Source organism: Ambystoma mexicanum, chromosome 6p (genome assembly GCF_040938575.1).
Source record: "Ambystoma mexicanum isolate Mex_15411 chromosome 6p, UKY_AmexF1_1, whole genome shotgun sequence".
Lineage (NCBI taxonomy): Eukaryota > Metazoa > Chordata > Amphibia > Caudata > Ambystomatidae > Ambystoma > Ambystoma mexicanum.
The window spans coordinates 1304398006-1304419368 of NC_090935.1; the positions used below are offsets into that span (position 1 = coordinate 1304398006).

Below are 21363 nucleotides of genomic sequence, written 5' to 3' on the forward strand. Positions count from 1 at the left end.
AGCACGTAGACCATTTGCACTAAAGATGTTCATTAAAAAAAATAAAAAGATCCAATGATTTAAACGTGTGCTGTAGTGTATTATAACTCAAGTGGAATATTCTGAATTGTAAACCATAGATCTATTGCTTCTTGTCTTGTGTTCACTTGTGAAAATAAATCCAAACAAAAAGTCAGCAATAGGAACAATGAAAGGGTGCTTGGAAATAAGCCCCTTTTTCTTTCCATCGTGTAGCAATTCCAGAAATGGTGGTGTCCAAGGATGGGGAGGTGAACGGTAGCGTGGCTTCAAGAGCTGTTGAGTGTGGAGTAATTACAGTGCAAGGTGATACTCGCTTGGGGTTGACAAAACGCAGGTCTCAGGCTGCTCCAAGCATAGTTGTCTTAACAGTGAATAATTCCTGCATTCCAGGCAGCTTCATTGACAGAGCAAATTCAGTGGGGTGCTAATAAACAAGTCACAGGTAAATGCCATTTGCTGATTCAAGCACGCTTTAAAAAAAAAAATCAAAATGTCATACAACTCCTCTTGGCCCTGTGATCAAATGAAAAGAAGCTTCTGTGATCAAATGAAAAGAAAGAAGCTTCTGGTGGTGCTGTGTTTTTTAAAAGGTCTTTATTGCAGGTAGGTTTTTTTGTACTAGCAAAAGGGGCTTGTTGATCCGCCTCCATTTTATAGCCGATCCATTTCTGACCACCTATTGTTCCAAAGGAAAATCAAGATTTGGCTTTTAGCCATTCGTTCCCATTATGGGGACGCGGCTGATTTGATACCAACTATCCACAGCCTATTGTGCTTACCTATAGATAATATTGCCTAAGCAGCGGTCAATGTAAAAGGATGGAAGAAGAACATAATGGGGTCTTCGTACCTTTGCAGTAACCGCAAGGTAGAGTCACAGGATGCAGATATTTGCATAAACAAACAGAAATGGAGTTCCAGTAGGGCAATTTTAAAGATATACTCTTATTAGTGCAAGTCATTTTGTGTGACTGGACCAATAAAGCGAAAACATTTACATAGGTGAAAACAACGTAGGAAATGTTATCAAACTGGGCAGGAACATAAAGTAGACAGCATTTAGTAATGAGAACGGCCAATGTTTTTTTCATTACTTAACCACATTTTCAGTAATGGACTTTGTAAAATAGAATGCCACTTTGCCCAAAAACGCACACCAGTTTACTATATTCAAAAGATAATGGTGTGTTATTGTAATGTGCAAAGGACATCAGTTCCCATTTTACAAAGGCCCTCTATGTTGCAGAATGAACTATGAATTTTTTTCTATTCATTTGAAAATGTCAAACTAGTTGACAAGATGAGTGCCACAGACGAAATTACACGATGCACCTGGAATGCAGGATTTAGAAAATTATATACTGGAAGGAGGATAACATGTTTAAGCAACATGCTCGAATAGTTAATTTAACGTTACCTGATGCTGAAATGCTTGGGCAATCTTGTGCTTTTTTCTTCAGTGCCTGCCTGAACTGTGTTGTGCCATGCAGCACATTGCGGACTTTCATCCACAAAAAAGTGCCACTGCGATTGCTACTAGGCCATGGGCTCAGCAAAACCACCTGCAAAATGATAACATGACAAAGTTAATTATTTCACAAGAAAAATGTGCACATACATTTTCTGCTCCTTTCTCTGGCATTCATTATACTTGCTATGTCTGTAAAAGCTTCCAGATGCCGCCATCAGAATGCCTAATGCACAGAGTGTTATGGCGGAGACTCATGGGCGTAGGACATGGGGGGTATGGTGGGGACAAATCCCCCCACAATCTTAAGTGGGGGGGATACAATGGCATTTATCCCCCCCCCCCAGTTTGTGTGTTGTGCCCTGGAGTCTGCCTGCACTGCTCTGCAGCAGCATGTGCCTGCCTGCCATCTTGTGCGCTGGTGCACGTAGCAGGCGCGGGCCATGGATTCTATCCAAATCCAAAACGAGTTCATCATTTCACAACAACAGTGGGGGACGGGGGAGAACGATGCAGGACCACGAGCAAGAGTTGTTGACAACAACTCTTGCTCGCGAGTGTTCACCTCCTCCCCCACCCCCGGGAATACGGCATGTGCACTGCCAGACTAGCCCTGCCTGGAGTGCGCAGTGCGCCTGCGCAGCTTGCCAGCCTCCTCCAGTCACCTTCACACTAGCACGTGCTGCTAGGCTTTGTCCTAACACACACACCTCTCAATGCACGCCATTGGGGATATTGCATGGCAGATTTCAAACAGTCTATCACAAAAGGAAAGACAACCTTCTATTTCCCATTACCCCACAAGCAAGCTGCACATAACCTGTGGATTTGAGGGAAAAGTCCCACCTTTGCTCATTAATCAATTGTGGAGTTATGTCTTGACCCAGGCCTCCTTTGTGGGCCTGCAGACCGAACACTGGTGGGCTGCTGCCCCTTTGCCCATCTTTCGAACAGTCCAGTGCTAATGCTTTGTCTGCAGGGCAAGGGTTAATGGTATTGTGACGTCATCCCCATGTGTCAAAGTGTCCCATTACATGGCGTTAGTAAGTTGGCCACCCTACCTCCTGGCGTGGAAGTCCGCTGTTATGTAAGTGCTCTGATCTCGCTCGGTGCTATAAAAATATACACAATTAATTGTGTGCAATAAAATGGGCACTTCATGCTAATGGCCTAGTAGTTGTGCTTGGAACAGCGGTGCACACATGTGGACGAGGCCCGTCAGAGAAGCCAATGCCTCTTCCAAAACAGACAGAATTAAAAGCACTCTAAATATAATTTAAATTATAAAGCACTCTAAATATAAACACCTGTGTAAGAGCGCTATACAAATAAAATATCATATCAATGTCCCGCATTTCCAAATCTGTATGCATTTAAAAGTTCTGCAGCATTCCCGACTGCATAATGATATTCACAATTTCAAAAATGATTGAGCGCATCAGTTTTATGGAGAGAGCGTGAGCTGAAAGGTGGTGATGATTTCCAGAGTCGCAGAATACTAAGACATTCTAACGTTACGCGTTAAAAGCAAAGTAAAACACATTTTAATAGTCTCATATGCAAATTATGGGTCACCCAATTACACGTCTTAACAAGGCGTACACGCAGGATCTCGTTTTCGGCCGGGCAGGGTTGTGCTCTTTACTCCAAAGGCCAAGTGTGTCCTTCTAACCAGTGGACTCCATTGCTTTGTAGGGGGTGGAGGGTGGGGGCGCTGCCAAACTACGCTTTCAAGAATCAAAATGAATGACTAAGAATGTAAGTGTTAAATTGCCAATAATTATCTGACCTGCCCGTTCGCAACATTACATTTCGTGCTCCCCAATTAGCTTTTTGTCATACATCAATTTCCATATCAATTTACAGATTTCACTATTAAGTGCATACATGGTGTTGGGGGCGGGTCGGAGCCCCCACGCGATCCCGTAAGCCCCTCAACATAAAGGACTCACACGGGCACCAGTCCTTCCTGTTCGGGCTTCCCGGACGCTCTCCCACGGCCGGGAACGCCCCCTTTATTTATACACACCGCGGCGGCGTGACACGTCACGCCGCCGCGTAAGCCCGTCATCGGGCAGCGCCACACTCCTCCTTTTCCGGGAGGAACAACAAAACACATTAACATTAACTTTATTAACCAGAAAACCACACATCTATCATAGACACTACTGCACACCCAAAACCCCTTTAATGTCATCCACCCAGATCCTCTCACCCCAGTTCACTAACCAAGTGTCCCACGACATATTCGCTGAGGTAGGCAGGTTTCCCTCGCCCAGCCCTCTGGGGGTACCTCCTGCCTACCTCCGGCACGTGACGTCCTTCCGCCGCTTCTCCCCGGACTGGGGATTCGGGTACCTCGTCACAGAGGCCTCCGGCAGCAGGCATGTCTGGTGGATCAGGTTCGGGCGGGGTTTCAGTTCGTGGATCACCCAGCTTCTTGAAGAAACTCACATTTCGGGTGACAGCAGATCGTCCATCCGAGGCCGTCACCATGGACCCTTTCACTGCCACTACATCCAATGGCTCCGGTTCATAGGGGAGTGAGAGCTTCCCGTGGGGGTGTCGGTTGCGGATGAGGACCTCATCTCCCGGTTCAAGTCTTTGAGGTCGGAGACCCCTGCGCAGGTTTTCTTGTTCAGTTCGGACTCGCCTTTCAGCCTCCACCCGCTGATTATCGATGACCCCAGGTTCTTTCTCCCCAACTTCCGGCAACAGCCCCCGGGGGCACCTCTTGAATAACACTTCTGCCGGAGCCACTCCCGTGGCGGCATGTGGGGTGGTGCGGTACACCCGCAGAAACAGAGGGCGCGTTGTAATGATTGACCCTGCCCCTGAGCAATTCGGAAGGTTTTGTTCAGAGTCCGCATCAGTCTCTCAGCATCCCCGTTTGCTCGGGGCCACAGTGGGGATATCTTCCTGTGTTGTATTCCACAGCTCTCCATCAACTCGGAGAACCGCTCACTTTGGAAGGGCGATCCGTTGTCAGAGCATAGAGTGTGGGGAAAACCATGGGCTGCAAATATTTTCTCCATCGCTACCACCACATGCTCAAAGGCCACAGATTCAACGAACTCGACCTCCGGGTATCTCGAGTGTTCATCAACTATTACCAGGAAGTGGGTGCCCACTGATGTTGAGCCAAAGTCGGCGTGGACGATCTCCCATGGCCTCGTGCCTCGGGGCATTGCCTCAATGGCAGGCTCTCGTTGCAGAGGAGAGGCCGCCTGACACCATACGCATGCCGCCACAAAGTCGTCCACCCTTTTCTCCAACTCCGGAAACCAGACTTTCGAACGGAGCCGCGCCTTGGTCTTGGCGGCACCCTGATGTCCCTGGTGGGCGAGACTGATCACATCGCTCACCTTTGACTGTGGAACAACAATCCGGTCACCCCGGAGTAGCAGCCCTGAGTCCGAGAACGACAACTCCTCCTTCACCTTCCACAACTGCTCCAGTACTGTTTTGGCTTCTTGTGTGCGCCCGGCCACAGCTTCGAGGATGGACTTCCAAGACCCATTACGCATCGAGTCCTTCAAGATTCGAAAGCACTCGTCCTCAGCCGCCGCAGCCTCCAACTCCTCTATGGACATCGCATTTGGTGTTGCCGCCTCCACCACCATACGTACATGACTGTCCGCTTCTTCTCCGCAGGTGTCATATCCCTCTCCCCCACCCACTCCCGGATGACGAGAGAGGTAGTCTGCGGCATTGTTGGCCCCTGGCCTATACACCAGGGTGACGGAATACTCCAGGAGGGCGAGCATCCACCTCTCGATTCTAGCCGGTGGTTTTGAAGAGGAGCCCACCAGTATTGGAAGCAGTGGTTTGTGGTCAGTTACCACCGTCACCGGACGTCCCAAAACATAGAGCCGGAAATGTCTGCAGCCCCACAGCACCGCCAAGGCCTCCCGCTCGATCTGGGAGTACCTCTGTTCCGTTTCGGTGAGCGCTTTGCTAGCATATGCCACAGGTCGAACAATCCCGTTGCGGTCCACTTGAGTCAGCACTGCTCCCAACCCGAAAGGACTTGCATCGACCACGATCTCCGATTCCAATGCGGGGTCGAAAAACGCCATGGTGTCCACCGTTGTGAGGGCACCCTTAATGTCCTCAATGGCGGCCTGTTCGAGAGGGCCCCAATGCCATGGTGACTCTTTCTTGGTCAGCGCCCGGAGTGGTTCAGATCTCGAGGCTAAGTTCGGGATGAACCGCCCACAGTAGGTTACCATCCCCAGGAAACTCCTCACGTCCGTCACAGACTCGGGGGCTTTCGCCGCTTTGATGTCCTGGACCTTTTTCGGGTCTGGCGACACCCTTCCTTGAATATGAAGCCGAAGAATTCAATAGAGGAGATCATGAATTCACACTTTTCCCTGTGAAGGGTGAGGCCCAATGATTGAAGTCGTTTCAGAGTCTTACCGAGCCTCTTCATGTGATCCACTTCGGTTTTGGCGAATACCAAAATATCATCGCTAATGTTAAGGACGCCCTCCAGATCTGCTAGGGCGCCCCTGATGATATTTTGGAACACTTCAGCGGCAGACGATACTCCGAAGCTCAACCGCTTGTATCGATACAGTCCCCGATGGGTGGTAAACGTTATGTACTGGGACTCTGGATGAAGGACAACCTGGTGATACCCGGCTCGGAGGTCCAGTTTCGAGAAAAATCAAGCTCCTTGAACATCAGCAATGATATCATCGATCGTTGGTGTAAGATGTCGCTCCCTTTTGATCGCCTTGTTGGGGAGCCTCATGTCCACGCAGATGCGTACCGAGTCGGGTTGCTTGGGCTTTCTGGCCACCACGATCGGAGACACCCAGGGGGTTGGGCCTTCAACCTTCTCGATGATATCCAGGCTCACCAAGTTGTCCAGCTCCTTATCGACCTGCCCCCTAAAATGGAATGGTACTCGGCGGTGTTTCAATGCGATGGGCTGCACCTACTCATCGATGTGTAGTCGAATTGGTTCCCCAGTCATCTTTCCGATCCCACTGAAGAGTGCAGCATATTTGTCAAGGAGATCATTAATGTCCTCCAGGTGGACGGAGTATGCAAAGCTGACGATACCTAAGGCCTCCGCAGCTGCACAGCTGAGCAAGGTATTGCTGCTCACCGGGGTCACATAGAATCGAGCCTTGATTTGTGAGCCATCATGCTCCACATCTGCCACGAAGGCACCGTCTAGCGGTATCGGTTCCTGACCCCCAAAAGCAAATATGCGGGCCTTCGGTGTGACCAGACCTGGGAGGGGTTTGAGAGAGTCATAATGCCCTCTGGCCATCACATTGACTGAGGCGCCTGTGTCAACGAGCACTGGGACTGGGGAGTGGTTGATCTCCACCACACATCTCGGCTGTCTCCTGCTTTTTCCTTTGAGTATTCCCACGATGGAGACGAAAAAGATGTTCTCCTCGTCTTCCTCTTCGGCTCCTTCAGCATGGGACTCGACTTCACCCTGTTCTACCTGGGCTACACTGGCGCTCGTCTGCATCCCCCCATGCGCATCCAAGGGAAAGGCGGCGTAGGCGACCATAAAAAGTGTCCAGTGTCTCCTCTTCCTTCTGCTTAGCCGAGAGCATGACGAATCTCTCATAATCCACATTTGCAAGGGGAAGGAAATGTGCAAGGAGTGCCGCCTTGGCCGCATCATAAGAGTTATTAATAGGTGTAAGCGATTCAAATATCTCCTGGACTGCCGGCCCTGCCGAGTACAGCATGGTGGCAATTCTGCTGTCGTCATCCGTCACCTGTGCAGCCCTGAAATACATGTCAAGGCGACTCACCCATCTTCTCCATCGGGGCCCCATGCTCGAGGGTGGGCCCGATGCATCGAACTCCGGGATGGGCTGCAAGGCGGCATGGGCCGCGGGTGCTCGTGCTTGAGCCATGATGGGAAGTCCTGGTTGTCCAGGTAGCGGTCCTGCAGGGGCTTGAATCACCGGAGGTAGGACAGCCTGTTAAGCCGCTGCCTGGCCACGATCGCGGGGGAGTGACGCAGCTGCAACATCACTGTCTGAATCCTCAGAGTCACCCATGGGCTTGAGCGCACAGGCACCCCCACCTACTGTCCTGAGGGCCGCGACTCAAACTCCCACCATCATAGTGCAACTCACCCCTTCCTTTCCAGGCACACAAACAGTTCAAACTGGGGGAGGCTTCCGGACAGGGCACCAATGGAGGCACAAAAGAATAAGACACCCAGAGCAGCCAAACTTGATGATGAAGAAGACAAAGAAGAAGCCACAGCGCTCTGATGATGAAGGGGACAAAGAGAACACTGACTCCACCTTGCCGTAGTCCAAATAGACCTGGGAGTTCCAAAAATTGATCTGAGGCGATGGATTGGCCTAGACAGGCCCTGTCATGTTAGTCCTTCTCCTAGCTTTCACACGACGTAGGAGTCCCAAAACTGGGTTAAAATGCACAAAACAGCCATGGGCGTGCAGGTTAGACTTCCTGCTATCAATATTTCCAAAAATCAGGCCCGTTTTGCCTTCACGCTCCAAACCGGAGCCTTGTGAAGTTTCACGGCCTACAAGACAAAATGGCCGCCAGCCGCGTGTGCGTCCCGCGACCTGACATGAAGCGAAGCGAAGCTTCGTTCTGCTTCCGTTTGAAAAAATTTATCCAAAGGATTTCACCGCCGGGCCCGGGTCTCCCTCACCACTCGTCGCCACTGTTGGGGGCGGGTCGGAGCCCCCACGCGATCTCGTAAGCCCCTCAACATAAACGACTCACACGGGCACCAGTCCTTCCTGTTCGGGCTTCCCGGTCGCTCTCCCGCGGCCGGGAACGCCCCCTTTATTTATACACACCGCGGCGGCGTGACACGTCACGCCGCCGCGTAAGCCCATCATCGGGCAGCGCCACACATGGGTAACTGCAAACGTTAGCAAATTTAGAGAACATTGTGTGGTCCTTTTTATGATGCCACCAGAACCCATTCCTTCCTGGGGCCACTCATTTATGTTGGTGCAAAATGTCCATGCTTTCTGCATTTCATCATTTGCCAGAACCAGCATATGTCATTCGAGCCAGAACTGTTTGAAAAATGTTAATGTCAAAGGGTTCGATGCCACGTGCCCAATGCCCATATTACGTGTCTCCAGTGTTACCACAGAAAGAAAGCAAACCGGCCACTGAATCAGGCAAGCGTGAGGGTGCTGCTGGCAAGACGGTTTCAAGGTGGGTGCCTTTTAAAGACTCAGTCGTGCATCGTAAGGCCAAAAAATTACACCTTTCCCATGTGTGCCAAACTCATTAGAGGGCCCATGTGACTGTCCTGCCGCCAGTGAAAGCCTTTCCCCAGGTTTCAAGTTCCTTCTCCAGCTTCAAGCTCGTTTTAACAGTATTTATCGTTCATGTTAATTTTCCGGAGGGCGGGGCCACAATTACACACACTGCAGTTGTTTTTAAGAGATCAGGCATAGGATTAACAGCTCACACTTTCTCCCTCACGCCACACATTCCGTGGCCCAGCCCGCCCCTCCCACAGATGCCTCACTTCTGATCCATCAGGTAAACCTTGCCCTTCTGCAAATAGTCAAGACCAGTCGGTAAGGTGGGAGAGTAAACTTCCTGTAGCATGCTTTGTGAAGCAGGAGTAATTTTACAGGTCACTGTGCTCTGTTTCTACCCCAGTGCCTCAAGATTGTGCGCTGAGCATGGTTTCCTAATCCCCCACCCTCTCCGACTGGACACTGGGGTCAACCCATCGGTCTACCCTTCCCTCTATACCACTTGTCCCACGTTGTCTCCCCTGCCCCTTTCATTATAGCCATTCTCCCCATGAACATAATCTCCTACGGATTCCCATGGTTATCCTTTTTTTTCTCCCCATGTTTCCGTTTCCTGGAGACCTTCTATTCCTCCTAGCAGACAGTGATATCGCACCCGTCCTGCAATTTGTCAACATTACTGTCCCCTTCTGACTCTGTCCAACCTGCACCTATTTAGCACCTCTCTTTTCCACACAGCATCCCTCCCCATTAGCAGACTCCTCGGTCTCCCCATTCTAAACCTTCTACCCATTACCCTGATAATTCTCAACTTCGGAACGCTCTCCCTCCTATCCACACCCCATAATCTGCCTAACTACTTCACGTTCTGCTCTGCCAGGCCACCATTCTCCCGCTGCCCACTCTAGTCATACTACCCCTTGCGTATTCCTGTTTGCATGTCACAAGCACAATCCTTTCTACCTCTACCCCCGAGCCTTCCCTATCTGTTGTCCAACCCTGTTTTCTTTTTTCTTTTCTCTTGTTTTATACAGCGATATGTGATGTAATACGTACTGCTATTTTAATTTGGCGAAAAGTCGAGTTCTTTGACTAAAAAACAATAAATAAATAAAAAAATAAAAGTCCAAATGTGTCCCCTGTCCCCCCCCCCAGATTTTATGGGTCTCCTACGCCCCTGGGGAGACTGAAGGTTTGTAGCACTAACTCATCTATAGCACTGTACAGTTTTCATTAAGGTTTTATGAGATGCTGTAAGTTTGCAAGAAACATTCTTTTCACTTTTGCAAGGGTGTCAAATGGGAGACAAAAGTGACAGGGAAAACTAGAGAAGCTATCATGAAAAGTAAGGGCCGAGACAACCAGGGGGCGCAGAACAACATGGCGGCCTATCGGCCCCAGCCACCAACAAAGTGATGGTACAGAGCGCAAATGTTTCAACCCGCCACATGAATCAGACTGGAGAAGGCATCTAAAGCCGCGCTGCACCCCCTGAACGAGATTAGAACAGGAAGGGTGGCGTGGAAACCTACTTGCGGTCATGGCAAAACTGAAGCCGTGCTGCGCACATCAAGCACCGGCTCGCTTGCCAACCTCGTCTCTGAAGACCACTGATGGCACAGGGAGCTAGCTGGGTGAAGCAGCACTCCCAAAAAGGAAGAAGATCCCTTTGTGTGGCTCAGAACGCAAGAGGAGAAGGAGGAACGCCACCCCCAAGAGATTAACCACAGGGGCTGAAGCCTTTAAGACCGGCCCGGCGAGCGCTGCCGACCCTGGTTGCGCAGACAGCCTGGGCGTAATTTTAGGGAGGGGAAGGGGTTTGTCCCCCCCCCCAACCTTCATGGCACACCATTTTTCCCCATTCATTTGGATGGGGGACCTTTTCTTCAGATGTCATGCCCCCCCAACATTTTCAGCAAAGTTACTCCAATGGCAGACCGCCCTAGGAGAAAGAAGCGGAGTGAACCCGGAGCCGTACAGGCAGCTCAGATGAGAACAGCAGAGGCAGAGCCCACCCGACCCAGCCCGGCGAGTGCACCCTGAAGTGAAGACACTAATGCAGTGGGGGAGCTGACTCAGGTGCCCCCACTCCCATGACAAACAGAGCAGACACCACACATTACGAGAAGGGGAGAGAACAGATCTCATAACTGAGCCATAGAGCCCCTAGGGATCTGTGAGGGCATAGCAACACAGGAAATAGTCACGCCCCCAGGGGGAAAAAAAAGAAAAACAAAAAAAAGAAATCGCAGCTGCAGGCCTCCAGTGACGCTGTGCTGGCCGGGACTGCAGGGCCTGCTTAAAGAGCCGCCCGCCCCCGCTGAGAATGGGAAGTATGCCAAAGGAACAGGGGCAACGTTAGAGGGCAGTGCTTAACCCCGCCAGAGCTAAGGCACAAAATGGCTGACCGACAAGTAGAAGCAGCAGGGGGCATGCCAAAAAAGGGACCAGAGGGCAGCGGTGCTTACAGAGGTTGACATGTCTCACTTTTCCACAAAGGACGACTCTGGGCATATCCTTGCTGAAATCAAAGCGCTTAGGGGCAACATACAAGCATCCTTGGCAGATCTCACGGGCAGAGTAGGCACCATAGAAAGTAAGGTGGAGGGTCTGGAAAATAACCAGCTCAAAACAGATCTGGTTGAAATGAGACTGGACGCGAGGATGACAGAGCTGGAGCTGCGCAAAGAGGAATTTACCCTGAAGATAAATGACTTGGAAAACAGGGAAAGGAGGAACAATTTTCGGATACGGAGCCTGAAAGAAATGACTGGAGAAACCCTGGGACAGGTGGCGGAAAAGGTGCAAGCCATTATCAATCTCTTTGAGGCAGAGGGAGGTAAAGTGCCGGAGAGGGCACACAGGGGAGGTTGGCCATATGGCAATGGGCCACGCTACATTGTGGCTAAGAGCAAAGCTAAGTAGACTTTGATGGGTCGAAGATCACGATATATCAGGATCTTTCTAATCTGACGCTCTCAAGAAGGAGAGACTGTAGACCTCTCACAAGATGGCTAATGGATAAAGGGATAAGATATAGATGGGGATAACCATTTTTGCTGCAATTCGAAGTGGACGCAATGGACTACCACATTACCTCAGCTGAAGAAGCAGAGCAGGCGTTCGGTCACCTAACATCTGATGCAGTGGTAGATCCCAGCCAGATGGACGGACAGGATATGAATAGGGCCTGGCAGCTGCTAGCCCCTGGCCTGCAAAGAAGAAGGAAGGGGCAAGCTGGGTGGAAATATATGCGCCTAAATGGTCCTTCCCAGTGCAAAACAACTTAAATGCCTCAAAAGTTACGGGGCGATGGCACCCCGAGGACACTGGCCACTAACTGCGCACACCAATTATTGAATAGGCGGATTGACAAGGAACCTTGTGGAATGCTGATTGGGGAGGAAGATATTCCCACCCTTGGTGGCCCTCAGCAAGATGGAGGACTTCCCAATAACCCTCACAGCATGCTGCTAAAGTTTGCACACGTTCGTGTTTTCTGTTTGGTTATGGGGTAAAGTTTTACAGGTAGCATGTGTTTGCTCAGGGAGTAGCCCGTTTCGGGAATATAATGATAAACAGAAGTGGGGGAGAAGGGAGAGAGGAGAAGGGAGTGTGACAGGAAAAGGATTATGAGGCTAAATGAACAGTGCAGGATTCTGGATGTGGGAACCAGAGATCTGAAAGGTTTAAACTCGCCCACGAAAAGGTCCTTAGTTGCGAGGGAATTCCAAGATGCCACCCTTGATATGCTGTTCTTGAGGAAACCCACCAAGTTAAGGGTGATGAACGAAAGCTGAGAGGTACAGCTATTGGTAAGACCTATTGGGCATCCGGGTCAGTGAAGAAGGGAGCAGTGGGAATTATTGTGCACAAACAATGCAGACAGGAGACTAGAATGTTGAAAGGGTGATGACTCATGGTGCAAGGCACCCTGCAGGGGGCACCAATAGTACTGGCGGCCCTTTATGTCCCTAAACAGGGTCAAGCAGGGTTTATACAGAATGCCATGGACCACATACAGGCAACACCTGTGGATCTACGCATCATCGGGGGGACCTCAACTCCTGGGCGGATGAGGTGCTGGATAGAAAATCTACGAAAGAAGAGGATGACTAGGGCGAAGAAGGGGACACTTGGGATGGGGCGCTGACACGAGGGGTCCGGTGGATGTGTGGCGCATGAGGCACCCAAACGAAAGGGGATACACATTCTTCTCATCCCCACATTCAACACACACCAAGATAGGCTACCTGCTACTGAATCTGGATCAGGGTGGTAGCGTGCTGGACTGCGACATAAGACCGGTGGGATGGACAAACCATGATATGGTACAGATGACGCTAGATATAGAGGTAATATACCGGGCAGACAGTAGTTCGGGGTGTAACAAACACCTCTGGAAATAGCCCATATTTGCAGACCAAATGATAGGGGATATAGCAGAATACTTTAAGTTAAACGATACCAGGGAAATTGACATTAAGACAGTCTGGGTGGCCGGATTTCTCTTGATCAGAGAAAGGGCGCAGAAAAAAAGGGAGAGGAAGCTCTGAGAAGACAAGCTTCGTCTAGAAATATTGGAAGGGGAGGTGCAGATACATGCAGGAGGTGGGATTGGAGAAGGGCTATGGGAAGGAATATTGGAAAAAAGAGCAGAACTGAAGGAACTAAAGCTGGTGGAAACCCTGTGCAAACTTAAATATCTTAAACAGTACTATGAAAAAGGGGACAAGGCAGACACCCTCCTGGCTACAAGGTTCTGCGCAGAGAGGGCAGAAAGATGGGTTACCACCTTGGAATATTTGGGGAGGTTCCCCAGGACCATGCCGGAGGAAATAGCGGAGGGCTTCGCGAACTATTATGAGGGCTTGTATAAGACAGACTGTCCAGATATTATAGGGGAAGGAGACGCATATTTGGAGGGGAAAGACATGGTTCGATTTACGGAAATAGAAGTTGGTCAGCTAGAGGCCCCAATTACAGCTGAGGAGGTACTGGGGGCGATCACCCGCCTTCCAAATGGCAAAGCCATGGGTGAGGATGGCTATATTACTGGGTTTTATAAGAGGTTCTCAGGTGTCCACCTAGGCCACACAGTGAAGGTATATAACATACTGGAGATGGGTACGGCCCCTGCATCCTTCAGCAAGGCACGGATAACTGCGATACCCAAGGAGGGGAGGGACCCTGTACATTGCCCTTCATATCATCCCATCTCTCTGCTAAAGGTAGATGAGAAGATTTTCGCTCATGTCCTGGCCACGCATACAGAGGATAAGACGCCACGCTTGGTGCACTCGGACCAAGTCGAGTTAGTCGCAGGAAGACAGGGGACAGATGCAATAAGGAAGACCCTGGACCTTGTTTAACATGTTTCCGGAGACCCAGGGGATTATGCGCTCCCGAGCCTTGATAGCGAAAAGGCGTTTGACCAAGTTGAATGGGGGTTTCCGTCAGCAGTACTATGGAAAGTGGGCTTTGGGGAGAATACAACGTGCCATAAGGGAACTGTATGCAGAACCCACGGAATAGGTGGTGGTGAATGGGAAAATGTCGAGGATCGTTCGACTCACAAGAAGCAAAAGACAAGGCTGTCTGCTGTCCCCCCCCCCCCCTGCTCTTCACATTAACGATGGAACCATTGAGCATTAAAATAAGACAGGATGAGCGAATTACAGGTATAAGGGTGGGGGAAGTGGAACATAAGCTCAGTATGTACGCAGATGTCTTACTCCATATCTCAAAGGTGGTTGATTCAACCCGGAACACACTTCAAACCATAGAACACCACGGGCGAGTGTCAGGCTTTAAGGTTAATGTGGGCAAGTCAGTCCTATTCCTATAGGGAAAGACATACAGGGGCGTAAGAAAGAATGGCATAACCTCGGTATTCCGGTAGAGGAGGGCAATATTAAATACCTTGGGGTGCGTACAACCAGGGACCTGAGCTAGCTGTACACAGTCAATTTTCCCCCGCTACTGCGAGGACTATTCAGAGATCTTGAAGCCTGGTCAAGGCTCACTTTATCATGGCTAGGTAGATTAAATGCAGTGAAAATTACATTGCTTCGCGAGTATTATACCTATACCAATCACTCTGCATAGAAATGCCCGATACCCACTTCGCCGAGCTGACACAGGATAAATAAATTCATATGGCAAGGACAAAAGCGAAGGATCTCCTATGAAGTCTTTCTTGGTGTAACCCAAGGGGAGGGGTGGGACTACCAGATATGCATACCTATTACAGGGCAGCAAAATTCAGAGCACTGATTCCCCATCTCAGATTGGACCAGCAAAAGCAATGGGTCCAGATTGAAAATCACCTGTAGAGACGAGCCACCTTGGGGGAAAGGCTCTGGGCCCCACCAAACTGTCCCGAGGGTAGTGAAAACACATCACATAATGGGCCCGTTGCTGGCCCTGTGGAGGGTCCAAAAAGGAGGCGGTCGTGGTTACCACCTGGCCATACCCATTGAGCCACATATGAACCTCTCCCCAATTAGGGATCACATCTTTGACCACGCCCGGTTCAAGATCTGGTTTGATGCAGGCTTGGAGAGGGTGGACCAGCTGGTGAAGGGAAAGGACTTTGTGGATAAAAGGGCGCTGGAAAGGTGCCTGGAAATAGGGTCACTCTCGGTATTTATGTATTTACAGCTCAAGGGGGTGATAATGTCCCAGAGGTGGAAGGAAGTCCTGCAGAGGAAGCTGACTGACACAGAAAAGGTGTCGAGTACTGCAGTAGTCTCAGGGGGGACTAAAATCAAAACTATATTGGGCACTGTTGGCAACACGGAAGGGGAAGGTTGACACACATAGGAAAAGATGGGAAAGAGACATGGGTATCGATTTGAACAATGAGCAGTGGAAAATGATGTGTGTGAACACCCACCAGACAGCAATAGCGTGCCAGTACAAGCTCCACGGCATCAAGCTTCTGTACAGATGGCAGTGAGACCCAGTCGGACTGTCAAAGATGTTTAAGGGAGTCGATCCCAGATGCTGGAGAGGGTGCGGCCAGAGGGCCGACTATTGGCATATGTGGTGGAACTGTAGGGAGGTGCAGAGATTCTGGAAGGAGGTTCTGGGATGGATTAAGGCCCTCGACAGAGTCTATAGGCATATGGGCCCCATACTAGTGCTGTTTGGGATGGAGGGAATAGAAGGAGAATGGAGACTGTTACCCCATATTGGTGCACTTCCTGCTGCTAGCTGCGCGGCACACGATGGGGCACCTAACAGGACAACTTCACAAACGCACCCCATCAAGGGAACTAGAGTGGTCAGTGTTCCTAGGTAAATATGGCCCAAGGAAGGACATCCCAGCGGATTAGGAGGGCACTGTTTGATGTGTTTGAAGAAGGGGCCCCTAGCGGCGTTGAATGAAAGGGATAACCATTTGCCTCTGCAGTCGAAATGTCAGGTTATGTCCCAGACCGGACTCCGGTCCTGCACACAGAAAACCCTCTCTCACTGCATGGCGCTGATGGAAAAGTTGAGGAAGCAGGACACATTGGGCTTATGAAACAATTTGGATTGCTACCTTTGTGATAGGGTGGGAGCAGGGGAAGTTTATGTTGGGTTGGGGAGAAAACAATTCAAACCCGAATGGCTGTGGCGTTTTACTGAAACTATTGCGATTCGTGGTTTTTTTTTAAAGTACGGGCCTCACTGTCCCACTTCAGTAATCAAATAAGATGCAGACATTTGTAATATTCTGCCAACCTATGAAGCTGGATTTCAATTATGGGTGTGCCATGTTTCTGAGAAAACAAGACAATCAATGCTATCATGCACTACTTCACAGGTTTTTAAAAAGCCACAGATGTTCCCACATAATTGGGCCGAATTAATTTTTCGTCTTTCCATTTAACGAAAAAAATGAAAGGCACGGTGCCCATGACAAAAGTCATGCACTGGGGGTGGGTGCGTGGACAAACAAAAAGGCAATAAAAAACATTCAGGACCAATCTAAGTGGATAAGCAAAGACCAGGTGACAAGAAAGTGGTGAGGAATCCAGCAAAGAACATGTGCCTCTATCCTGTTGGGGGTCGTTTAAATATTCAGCAGGACCATATAACAGGGAGCTGTCATTAGTAGGCCAGCCATCTAGCAATGGGAAAAAAAGTCCAGGCCAATCTATCAAAAAAAAGAAAGCAGTAATATGGCAGACGTCTCAAATAGGAAGAGCTCTCACTGCCTCCGTCAATACCCAAGCCTCATTCATTATCTAAAACACCAATCAACTCCATGAGCGTTGAGAGGATGCTAAAGCCCCACACAATGAGCTGTGCCTGCTACATTGAATGGCAAGCAAATCCTAATATACCATGCCTCGGCCAATGGTCTGACACCTAGTGCCACCATGAGTATTCCAAGAAAGCAAAGCACTTAACTAGACCACGGCTCCAGACACAATCCTGGAAGCAAGCACCCTGGAAGCAACGGTAGATGCAACACTAAAGCATGACACTACTAGGTTGTCTAATGGAGTGGATGTTAATGGGTGTTCGATATCTGAGAATGCTATACCTGCAAAGAATGCGAGGATTTTCCAAGTTGGCTTATCTACACCACTATATGATCTTTGTTACAAAAGACCATCAAACGTGCGTGAGGTACCAGTGGATGAACAACTGAATGCACATGGTTAAAAAAGATTTTCTTTTTGCTGCGTTTACTCCATAGACACCTATGGAACCGCCAACGTTTTGCTTGGGTTTTGAATCGGTTCTGGCTTTTGAAGGTAAGCAAATAATTTTTTTGTTTTAGTTCCCATACTTAGCTCATCTATTTTGGGGGCAATGCTATGGAATCTGTCCTCCATTACGAAATAACTTATTTGCTTTAAGCTGCACACATCACCTTACAGTGAAGTGCGACAGGGCTTCTTTGTATTCCTGTATCTTGTTTTAAATAACATTTCTGTCACTTGCAAAATGTGTCCAGGACGGGCTGGTGGCAGCAGATATTGTTCTACTTTTCCTTTTTACATTTCCCATGTGTACTTTTGCATTTTAAAGCTTAATGCCATTTAGAGAACCATATACCCTAAAAATCTTGCCACGAAATGTTGTGGTGTCCTTCAGCAATCTTGTCTTTGGGCTTTCTGCCTGCCCTCCCCTCTCAGGACAGGATGCGTCATATATGGTATGCCCTTTACAGGCAAAGCTTTGGCTTTAACCGGTAAAGTAGCAGTGTGTTTGTGGTCAGATGTGGGGGCTGGGACTGTTTGGTTCCAGTCCAAATCCTAGCCAAAATGTGTCTGTTGCACATAGATGTGCTGCCCGGAGGCTGTCCCTGCAGAACCTTGCTATTGGCGGGTTTGGGGGCAACCCCAGCTCAAATTTAGGATAAGTGGTGTACCCCTGCAGCCATTCATCAGCCAAGAACCCTTCGAAGAGGAGCATCCTGTTGAAAATCTGTGTAATGTCATTGCAGTCAACCAGCATTGCCTCCAGAGAAGTGCTGGTGGAGCCCTGCTTCTTTGTCCTATCTCCTCAAGGCCTTAATCAGTGCTTCGACCCCATGATCGATGGGAACAATCAGTCTTGAAACCTGCTCGAGGATCCTGAATGTGGAAGCATTCAGAAGTGCCATGGGACCACCCTGTGGACTAACCAGCTCCCGCCTGGGATACCCTGCTGCACCAGTCACTGTCCCAAGTTTTTACTTAGCACTCTGCAGAGCTTCGACTAGTGAAGGAGGCCTCTCCCTGGAGCTGCATATCACCGGTACAAAAAGTGGCCTTGCAGGAGCTGCTGCTTTCTTTCTGCCATGAGGGTAATCTTCCGCCACCTTATCACTGTGTTCTTCGCAGTCTCCCTCCTGCATCGTGTCCTGTGGGGTATGGGGTGGCGGGGGGAGGAGGGCTCCTGAGGTCATCAGAATCGTGCTTGTCCTTTTGTCATGCCAGGGTCGTTCAGCTGTCCAGTAACATGAACCGTCTAAACAGAGCACGGAACCACCAACTAGCCGGACCCAAAATACTGATGGCAAAAGTGACCTCTGCACCAGTGAACGCAGGACCAGCTCCACCTGAACCAATATATATGTTATGATATGGCATTTATAACGCGCCTGTACACAAGTGTTTATAGGCACAACAAGACAAGGGGGTGGGGGGGACAGAAGTAGAACAAAACAACAATCTTAAAAGGCCTTGTGTCATTCAGATCGCACAAGTGATGGGGAGAAGTGCCGGAAGGAGGGTGGGGGGGTCGGAGGGGGATGGAGACGTGCAGGTAATCAAAAGTGCAGCCAGCTAGTGGCTCAGTGCAGGTAAAGGAAAGTGCAGCCAACGAGTACCTCTTAAGCACACAGAGAGGGGACTGTAGCTTTACACATACAGTCCACAAGTGCTGAGGGAGCCAAGAGGCAGTGCGAGGTGCAACTGGACATGCAGGGACCTGGGCCCAAGTTCAGAGGGTGGCCAGGTGACCAGTGCAGGGACCATACATGGTCTTCAGCATGGAAGAGGAAGAGAGAAAGCAGAAGCGAAGACGAAAGTCTTGAGTTGCTTCCGGAGGTGGTTCTGCTCAGGTTTACACAAACCACACAAAGTAATATGATATGATTGGTTATTTATAACACGCTTAATACCTAGCGGTTTCTAAGCGCGGCCCCGGAATCGAACCTGTGTTGCTCTGTGTCGTCTTGCTTCCAAGGCGAGCACGTTGCTCCTGAGCTATCCTAAACAAACTAAGTGAATGAGTGCAATGGATTCAGAAGCCTCACAAGTGTTTTCTGATACAATAAGTACGGGGTGGGGGTGAGTTTACATACAGGTTCCTACTCCCCCTTCCATAGAGTTTAAACAGCCACAAATTCCTAACCCTAACTCTCCCTTGCCTTGACATGATCGGTGGAGTTCTGACAAAAGATACCCCACCCCCCCACGGCGGTGGAATTGGGAGGGGAACCCATAAGAATGCTTTGTTCTGCACTAATTCCAACACCTAAACTAAACTAATGAAATCTTTATTCCCATGCATCCCTATCTAGGATATTCTACCTCCAGCACATCATATCTTCTGAATCTTTTCTGCCACCTGCGGGCACAGTTGGGCTCCACCGGACACCGCTATGCCCTCGCTTTGGACATGTTGCTGGGATCGATATGTTTTGAGACACTACACCCTATGATCTCAGTTCCCTTTTTCCGCGCACACAGTTTACTTCAGGAACACCACTACTCAGAGTTCTGCGAAAATGCCTACTCTGGCTGAGGCCTTCGGCTTCAAGTCCTGTGCGGACTGTGGTCGACCAATCTCTGTTTCTGACCCCTATAGAATCGGTCTATACTGTTTGGGGGAGGAGCACAAGGAAAAAAACAAGAGATTATGTTTGAGGTTGCAGGGCACAGATAGGAGGTTGGAACACCTGACCTGCCTCTGGTCCGGAAGGAGAATAAGAAGCACCACAAGACGTCATGCTCAGCGAGCAGTTCCTCATGGTACCACTCTTTTTCCTCTTCAAAGGAAAGGAGTCGTCACTCCAGGAACTCGCAGGTACTGTTTCCCACTCAATCAAACACCGCAGAGAAATGGCAGGCTGAAGATGCTGGACATCTTCGCTAAGGCCACAGCAGTTCCATCAGGGCTCACTGTGCTCGGACAAGCCTGGAGGGACCCTGCAAAGAACGTCACACAAAGGCTCAGACCTGGCTCCTATGGGCGAGGACCAGTCCCTGTGTACACACACACACACACACACTCTGGCCCCGGCCACCGAGTAATTGGTGCCGGCCTCATCTACATCTGCATCATTGGCACCCTCATACCTCTGGAGTATGCCCCACTGCAGATTGGGGAATGTTTGTCGAAGAGGAGTGAAATCTTTGATAAGGAGGGTAACCCCAACCTCTTTGGGATGGAACCCCTATGCCCTTGAAAGAGGAGGGACTTCTCAGGGGAGTCCTATGGTGGGGGGTGGAGCTGTTCTAGCTGGCTTCAGACTTGCAGGATGCCAGTGTTCTGGATACTCCCCCAGAGATGGACACATGCAGACGCAAACTACGGAGAATCCCAGACCTCATTCCAATGAATGATGGCCAAAGTGCCTGAGTTACTAGAATTATCAGCCTCATCCAGGCCGAAAGCTCGATTTGAGCTTACAGACATCCTGGATAACGGTCATTGGAAGAGGACCTTACTGCCCTTCAATCTGCAAGTTGAGGCTCTGCTACTGGAAGCCTGGGAAAAGCCAGCCTCTGGCCATGCAATTGTCTGGGACCTACTTAAGCAACAGTACCTAGCTCTTTCAGATCCAGCCTTTCTTTCCACCCACGCCTCCACTGAGGGCTTTGAGGGTTCAGACTGCGACTAACAACCTGAAAATATTTATATTTCGTGCTCTGCTTCCAGATAAGGAAAGCAAGAGGTTGGATGTATGTGGGAAGGTGTCAGAGGCAGACGAACACCTACCTGGCAGGAAGGTGAGAGAGGGTTTCCATGGTTCAAGATGACAGACGTTTTGTCAGATATTGCAGTCAGGACTAGACACAGCTGACTGTATGGGATAGGCAATTGCTAAAGGAACACTAGTGCAGAGACAATCCTGGTTGAGGGCCTCAGGGAATCACACAGGCCAAACAAGCAAAGCTCCTAAATATGAGTTTTGAT

At 49.7% G+C, this 21363-nt stretch overlaps 1 protein-coding gene across 4 annotated transcripts in view; it reads right to left on the minus strand.

The window, feature by feature from the left end:
• Positions 1-21363, minus strand: part of DENND4C (DENN domain containing 4C) — a 2555958-nt gene that overhangs the window by 717420 nt on the left and 1817175 nt on the right. For all 4 annotated transcript variants that reach the window (XM_069625964.1, XM_069625963.1, XM_069625962.1 and 1 more), the window contains exon 19: positions 1439-1583. In XM_069625964.1, coding sequence (XP_069482065.1) covers positions 1439-1583 — 145 coding nt within the window. The remainder of the gene's footprint in view (positions 1-1438; positions 1584-21363) is intronic.